Source organism: Taudactylus pleione, unplaced genomic scaffold (genome assembly GCF_031769625.1).
Source record: "Taudactylus pleione unplaced genomic scaffold, aTauple2 ptg000503l, whole genome shotgun sequence".
Taxonomy (NCBI): domain Eukaryota; kingdom Metazoa; phylum Chordata; class Amphibia; order Anura; family Myobatrachidae; genus Taudactylus; species Taudactylus pleione.
Window position 1 is genome coordinate 261,448 of NW_028284905.1, and position 8,072 is coordinate 269,519.

Sequence of the window (8,072 nt, forward strand, 5' to 3'; positions counted from 1 at the left end):
TCCAGCTTTAACTTCTGATTGTCTGGATCTATAGCAAAAGTTCCCAAACTTCTCTCAGAACAAACTCCATATCATGGTGGAACACATAAGCTACTTCCTAGATGCGCTCCACCCTTACCGAAAGCGGAAGTGGGAGTGCGGGACCGCACATTACACTATTAAGTGAGATTTCACCTGCACCACCTACCAAATAAATAAAGTAATGCCTAGGAACCAAAGAATACGCTATTGACAGCTCATATTAGCTAAACTTATGGATAGGGAGGTTGTTAACACTTTTCTAATGATAACCCACTAACTATTAGAAACTCGCCAAAACTAAAATTGCTTTGATGTTTCAAGTAGTTAAGTACCAATACTTTAGAGCACTAAATAATAATAGGGGCAATTCATATTATATGTATTGCTATAGCATCCAATCTAAGGGAACTATAATTAGAATGCTCGCCCTTTAGGAATCTCTCAACATAACCTCCCGTTTTACAAGGTCTAGACAAAGAAACTACAATATAAACCATAGTTCTTCACTGCAAAGCATATAAGCTAATTATCTCTACCGTAGGCTTAAATGTATTCACTTTAAAACAACAAATATCTAAAAGAAAGAAACCATTTCAATACTTTCTTTGAGGCCATTGAGGACAACAGTGTTAAGGGTATAGATCCAATAAATCTCCTTTTTGGAAAGCAATAGTTCTCTACTTCCACCTCTAGGATCACTTTTTTCATGTTCTAAAATAGTAAACGAAAAATCCCTTACATTTGAACTATGGACCTCAGTAAAATGACGAGATATGCTACTGTATGACTTTTAACTGGTTTTTAATAGTTAGCAGATGTTCCTGAATACGGGTTTTAGCACTCCTTTTAGTTTTACCTAAAACATTTAAATTAAAACTGCAGGTGATTTTATAAATTACAAATTCAGTATTGAATGACTATTTCCTTTAAGGTGTAGACCATTTTATCCTCCTTTTTCCAAATGAGACGTTTCTTGTCCATAAATTTACAACAAATGCACCGATTACAAGGGTAACACCCCATTCTCCTACTTAAAAACCCCTCATTACTTACATCCTTTGTATATTTTGGTAAAACAGATTTCAACCTACTGGGTGCCATTATGCTTTTTTAAATTAGTGGCCCTTCTGAATACAAGATTAGGTTTAATTGAGAGATGTGGACCCCAAACTGGGTCTTTCTGAAGAATTCCCCAATGACGCTCTAGTGTCTTCCTGATTAAACGACTCTCTCTATTAAATTGGGAAATGAAATGCCTACTGGACTAATTTTATTCCCCTGATTTTTCCACAAGCAATTCATCCCTGTGCACTTAACAGATGCCCTGTGTCCAGCTTCCTCAATTCATGGAAAATCATATCCTCTATCTATAAATCCATCTCTAAGTTGGTTTGAAATGTGACTAGAAACTCTTCAATAGTAATAAAAACAGAATCACTATGAATTCTCAGGTACGCCATTTATTATAAATAAATAATAATTCAAAGCAAATTTGTTTTATTCTCTGTATGAGGAAACACAGGTTACAGTGTGTTCTACTCAATAGAAATCCATGATTCTTTTCAAAGAGCCAATTTTGGAATTTGTGGCCCCCCAGTTGCTGTATCTCATGTACTCATCGGGCCTCAGGAAGTACTGGTTTCCCCGGAAGCCAGGCTGCTCAAAGAAGATCCAGTATCCCTCAAGAACGTTACAGGACATGACGTCATGAACGCCGAAGCTTTCGTGGATGTTAGAGCAGTCGGTTATGTACTCCTTCATTTGGCCACGGAAGTCTTCCCTCTCGTATAGTCTTATTCTGTAAGAGCCGTGATGCTGTAAAAGGGACATTTTATCACAAAACAGGAAATCAGATTTAAAACAGCTATTAATATTGTAAACAGGGCCGGCCCGAGCCTCATTTTTTGGTTAGCGAATATATATGTCAGCTCCTTCGGCACAATCATGAAAACACTAAGATGGTGTTGTCTTGTGGGAAAAGCCATACCCACAAGCCACACCCCAAGGCAGCACAGAGCATGCCTGAACAAACTGGCAACATGTGCAGACAGCCTGCCGGGGCCCGGAAGTGTTCATCCAGCCCAGCGCACAGCAATCACACACGCGGCTGCCTTCATAATACAGCTCTGTAGGCAGACTCGCTGGGCTGAATATTTTGTAATGCATGACGCGGGCACGTCCAAGCCAGGGCATCCTCCTCTATGTGGTGCCCTACCCACATAACCAGTGTATAGATAAAACCGGACATGAATGTAATATATAGTATAGAAGCCAGGTTATCTTTTATATCAAATTTTTTATATTGTTTTGGTTACTATTTTTTTTTCCTCAACTGTAAAGTTACCTATAACATCAATGGTCATAGGGCCTGATTCAGAGCCGCTCGTAAGCAGCAGTACGCTCGTTCCGAGCGATGTTCGCACTTCTGCGCATGCGTACGGTTTATAATATGCATGCGCGAACCAGTCAGTGCGGCCGAAAGTCGTTTGTTCGCTATATAGCGAATGCCTGCTACTTTGAGTGACAGGATGAGGAATATGTGGGTGGTAACAGGGGAAGGTGCTTGAAAACGGGGAGTGGAATTAAGAACGCAGGCGTGCTTAAAGGTCAAAGCGGGCGTTTTATGGGTGTGCATAATTAAAACAGCAGCGTCATTGACCACGTCACCTGGTTGTTTTATAGTCAAAACTGCTCGCAATATAGTGGTAGGAAAAAACAACCACAAGAATAGCGAGCAGTTCATACGCTGTTCGATGTACTCGATTAATCTAATAAATAGCGGACATGACGTATGATGCGAGCGGCCAGGGGGCGTATTTTTCAAATAAACGTCCGCAAGTTTTGTTCGCTCGTTCAGATATGGAGGCATAAACAGACCACAAAGAGCGAACGGATCATTTGAATAGCCACCCCCTTTTTCTGAACAAACGACCGCAAATAGCGTCCAGCTCTGAATCAGGCCCATAGAGTCTTATTCAGAGCCCCAACTATGTATGCTATAAAATTATACATATGTTTGTGCTGGGTCGTAGGGAGTGCAGTGTGGGGAGGCTGAAAATTAGCAGCAGAGGCTCCCAAATACACTGCAATTTATTTTGTAAATGTAAAAACATTGAGAAGAATTATAGCTAAGGACACACAATAGTTACAGTGTTTAGAGACAATTAGGAAAATCATAAATGGGATTTTCTATCTAATATGTATGAGAGTCTTATGAACCTGAATGTAATAAATAAATTGACTGACAATTTATGTACAGAATAGTTCCAATATAGAATCTTAATGAAGTACAACTTAAACCTGTTACACAATTAGCAGTGCCATCTCCTGAGGGCAAATATACTGATGGGATATTAGAATCAAACATTTTAAGTTAGACCAGTGGTTCTCAAACTCGGTCCTCAGGACCCCTCACAGTTCTTGTTTTCCAGGTCACCCAGCAGGTGCACAGGTGTAGTCATTACTCACTGACACATTTTAAAAGATTCACAGATGGAGATAATTATTTCACTTGTGATTCTGTGAGACCTGAAAGACATGCACTGTGCGGGGTCCTGAGGACCGAGTTTGAGAACCTGTGAGTGAAGGCCCCCATACATCAGAGATTGATTGCAGCAGTCGTGCAATTTGCAATCGATTGTGTATAAAAATCTTTTCCTTTTTCAATCGATTGCAGATTGCAGAATTGCCACAATCGATTGAAAAAGGGAAAGATTTTTATACACAATCGATTGCAAATTGCACGCTTGCTGCAATCAATCTCTGATGTATGGGGGCCTTTAGACAGACACATATTTTATTCTTATTCACTTATTTTCACATTGCACAATTTACACAATGTTTTCAATATTTTTTTTTGTTGCCAACGTTATATAGGTGCATATAGGTGGTTAAATATATGATGGTGTTTTACTAAATGTTTTAATGAATGAAAGTGAATTCTAGAATTCCAGAATGCCCCGCTATACACTCTTTTTTCCTTTAAATTTATGTTTTGGTTTAAAAATGTAGAAAACATTTTTATGCGCAGATTCCCAAACATCGGGAATCTGCGTAAAAACTTTTGCTGCATCCTCTGTTGAATCAGCTCTATAAATCTATAGATTGTCTATAAATGTGTGTGGCTGTGTGTGGCAGGTTCTCCCAGCGTAGATCTGTGTGTTATGTGTTAATTTGTGAATTAATCAAACCACGTCAGCAACACGCCCGCCACAATCCCATAACAGATGGACCATTTTGAGTAGCCACCTCCCCAGTTACCGCCCAGGGACTTCCTCCACATTTCTGATACTTTGTGTCTCAGTCATAACTGCATACACACAAGCTTTTAGGGATTTTTGCAATAAATCGCTCAACTCTTTGAACATCTGTGAACATCGGAAGTGCCTGCGGCACAGAATGAGGCCCTTTGATGTAAAATGTTATAGTCAAAAATGTGTTTCTTATGCTGGCATGACACAAAATAAAAACCGATATTCGTATAGCGCACAGGAGGAGAACTTACTTGTGGAATTGAATGACAAGACCTAATGGAGTCATTCAATCCCAGCCAACTCTGGTAGTCGGGATACTCTCCCCTCTTCAGGTAGTACTGGTGTCCCATGTAATTGGAACGCTCGTAGATCACCCAGCAGCCATTCAGTACCCGGATTGAGTTGCAGCGGGCCAGGAAGGAATGTAGATCGGCACTGTCACCAGAACATTCGTGGCACTTCCCTTGAAAGTTCCTGTCTTCGTAAAAAACGATCTGTAATAAAATATTAGTAATAATCAAGTTATGAAAAGGGGTACGAGATCCCGGCGGTTAGAATCAAGATGCTGGCATCCCGAAATGGTTAAAATACCGACAATGGCCGGCGAGTACCCTAACCCAATTCCTACTTCTAAACCTAGCCTTCCCTCCCTTCCCGCACCCTAAACCTAACCCTCACCCTAGTGCCTAACCCTCTGCCTAGTGCCTAACCCCATGGCCGGCTCCAGGGGTCGGAGCACCCTGTGCTGGCCCTCGTCAATGCGCCCTATCTGCATCCAAAAATGGGGGGGTGGACTAACTACCACAGGCCACGCCCCCTATGTGACATTATTAGCAGGCATGCTGGGGGGAGCCTCACTAGCTGGGCTTCCCCCAGCCCCTCTCCCGTCACTGAATGGATGTCGCGTGCGTGCATGCAGCATCCATTCAGAGTCTCCAGGGTCCAGCACCGCCGCACGGCTGCGGCAGTGGGGGTCCCCAACCTCCCGATTTGTCCACCCGCGGGCCGCTTCAGCCCATGTGTGGAACAGCGGGCACAGTACTGTCCCGCTGAAATTGGGATGTTGGGGAGGGGTGCGCCCTCTATGGGTGGCGCCCTTGTGCGACCGCACAGGTCGAACACCCCTAGAGCCGGCCATGCCTAACCCTGACCCACCCCCTAGCCCCACTACTTACCGTAGGGATGCTGGCAGCCAGGATGCCGGTGCCGGGATTCTGACTGGTGTTGGGATTCCGGGGTCGGCTTGCTGGGTGCCAGTATCCCAAAAACCGGCATTTCAACTACCTCCCATGAAAAGTATATGAGCAGTTCATTAAAAAACAAAGTGTAATTTTTTTTAATCAAATTGTAAAGCGCAACAGAATTTGTTGGCGCTATATAAGTAACTGCTAATAATAAATAAATAGTTTTGTAGGATATATAAAATAATTCAGTAAGGGTCACTTTGCGATCCGATTATATACATACATTTCACTTTGCTTTTTTTGACATCTACAGAAATTTGCAAATGGAATCATAACTCACGAATGAAACCACAAGCAGCATAATAATATCACCCTCCGGGAACAATGCAGGGTACGATGATGTTCTCATACACTATGGCTTCAGCCGCTCCAAACAGCCCCTCTCAGCGCGCCGTGTCCTATGATACTTAGCTGCGCCGAGCGTCTTTCTCGCTCACAATGTGCCTCTTATTCGCATAATTAAAACAACTGGGAGCGACAAAACTACTTTGCTAGATTGCGCTAATCAATTTGTTGTTTGACATTTTTACATCTGTGTATGAATGAGTCTGAATTTGCGTACGAAGGCCACGACTTTTCTTACACCAAGTGCCGCAGCGCTCCATCTGCGACTTGTTTTTGTTTAAAACGTATTCCTGTGCGGTAAAAGTCGCAGCCCAGCATCTGTAATACTCTGTGAGTGGCTTTTTGCTGTGTGCGATGCGAATAAGATGGTAAATTTAAAGAAAAATACGGTAAGCTACTCGTCTCGGAGCGTCCCAGTAGGGCCAGCCCCTAGTGCCGTTTGGTGGATATATATTCGTTAGGTGTATGAGAACACATCAGTGATTTTAGCTGCATTAAATGTATAAAAAATATTTTGTAATTATTAATTTGGTGACAAAAGAGGGACAAAGAGATATTCTTCCACTATAAGCCTGATACAGGGTCAGATATACATCAGGCAGTGGCTTAGTTATTTTTTATTTTTAGCTGATTCTCATTAAACAAACAGTATTTAGAATTGTGTATTCATGGATAATATTATTTTAAATCTGTTGTAAAATATTCAATGCAAAAAAATCCCCACAAATAACAGTATCAATATAATGAAACATAATCTAAAACACAATGACACAACTACAACTGCCTGAAGACTGGACCACACAGTAACTATAAGATACAGAGTAAGGGGTCGTGTTACCTTGCCCATGGTTTAAGAGCCAGTGATTTGCAATGTTCAGGATTTTCATGGGCTGACTTTGAGCCTCTTATATATCTGGCAGGTGATGGGGCTAATCTGCATACTGCATACAATTAAATCTGCCTACTCGATGAAAGCAGAGGGGCATTTCATGGGAGCCTTATTGTGTTACTCCGTATGACTGTACTTTTATTGCTGGCTTTTCACGTAGGGTTTATAGAGTTGTTTAAATCAGCACAACCTTTATTATGTCACAGTGTAACCTGAATAGAGAGGAAGGGGGGGGGGGGGATGTATTTACTAAACCTACAGTATTTCTAAAACAATATATAAATGTTCCAAACACGAAACAATATATAAAGGCTAATGATGAGCATGAGGAACTAGGGCTTCTAACAATGAAACAGAAACAGAGATGTAAAAACAGACACACACATATATATATATATATATATATATATATATACATATATATATATATATACTGTATATATATATACTGTATATATATATATATATACCATATATGTATACAATACAATAAAATACAATACACACGTTATTGTCATCAACAAAACAATAACATTGTATTGTCAACGATATATCACTTACAAACACTTCAGCATATAAAACAAACAAATAAAACATTTCCATAGTACTCAAGTTATTTGGCAGTTCAATAGACGAACAGCTACTGGAAAGAAGCTATTATATAACCACTTTGTACGTGCTCGCACACTCGTAAAACATTTATTTGATGGTAATCTTTCGAAAACCATATAAATTGGATGACTAGGCTCTGCTATACTCTCATAGAGATCTTGAATTTGGGGCAACTTTGCACCTATTATTTTGCTTGCAGTCTTGACCACACGTTGAAGAGCACCCCGCTCTGCAGCAGTACAATTCCCGAACCATGTAATAATCCCATAAGTCAGGACTCTCTCTATTATGCAATGTTAAAAACTTAGGAGCGTCTCCGTGCTCAAACACGCTGCCTTCAGTCTGCGCGGAAAGGAAAGGCGTTGCTGTGCCTTTATCACTACAAATGTAGACTTTAGAGACCACGTCAGATCCTTTGAGATATGAACTCCCAGAAATTTAAAGGACTCCACCTCCCCAATACTCATATTGTCTAAAACCACCGGTAATTTAAATCCACAATCCGCTCTCCTAAACTCAATTTCCATCTCTTTAGTTTTTGTGGTATTTAGGAGTAAACCGTTGTCCTTACTCCATTTCAGCAATCTTTGAACCTCATACCGATAGGCTTCCTCCCCCTCATTACCTGTCAATCCCACAATAGCAAAGTCGTCTGCAAACTTCACAATCTTAACAGCCTGTGAAGTCAAAACGCAATCATGAGTAAAT

General features: G+C 40.9%; 1 protein-coding gene across 1 annotated transcript; it reads right to left on the minus strand.

Annotated features, from left to right (window-relative positions):
- Positions 1 to 1,461: 1,461 nt before the first annotated feature.
- Positions 1,462 to 6,769, minus strand: LOC148501757 (gamma-crystallin 2-like). Its single transcript, XM_088450013.1, has 3 exons — positions 6,702 to 6,769; positions 4,526 to 4,768; positions 1,462 to 1,836 (listed from the first exon to the last, which is right to left on the minus strand). The coding sequence occupies exons 1-3, from the start codon at positions 6,708 to 6,710 to the stop codon at positions 1,561 to 1,563; spliced, it is 528 nt and encodes a 175-aa protein (XP_088306139.1). The 5' UTR covers positions 6,711 to 6,769; the 3' UTR covers positions 1,462 to 1,560.
- Positions 6,770 to 8,072: the final 1,303 nt, after the last annotated feature.

What these genes read in the sequence shown, in the direction of transcription:
- LOC148501757 (XM_088450013.1), bottom strand. An exon ending in CTTGTCATTCAATTCCACAA is followed by an intron (nt 1,837 to 4,525) that starts GTAAGTTCTCCT and finishes TCCCTTTTACAG; the next exon opens with CATCACGGCTCTTACAGAAT.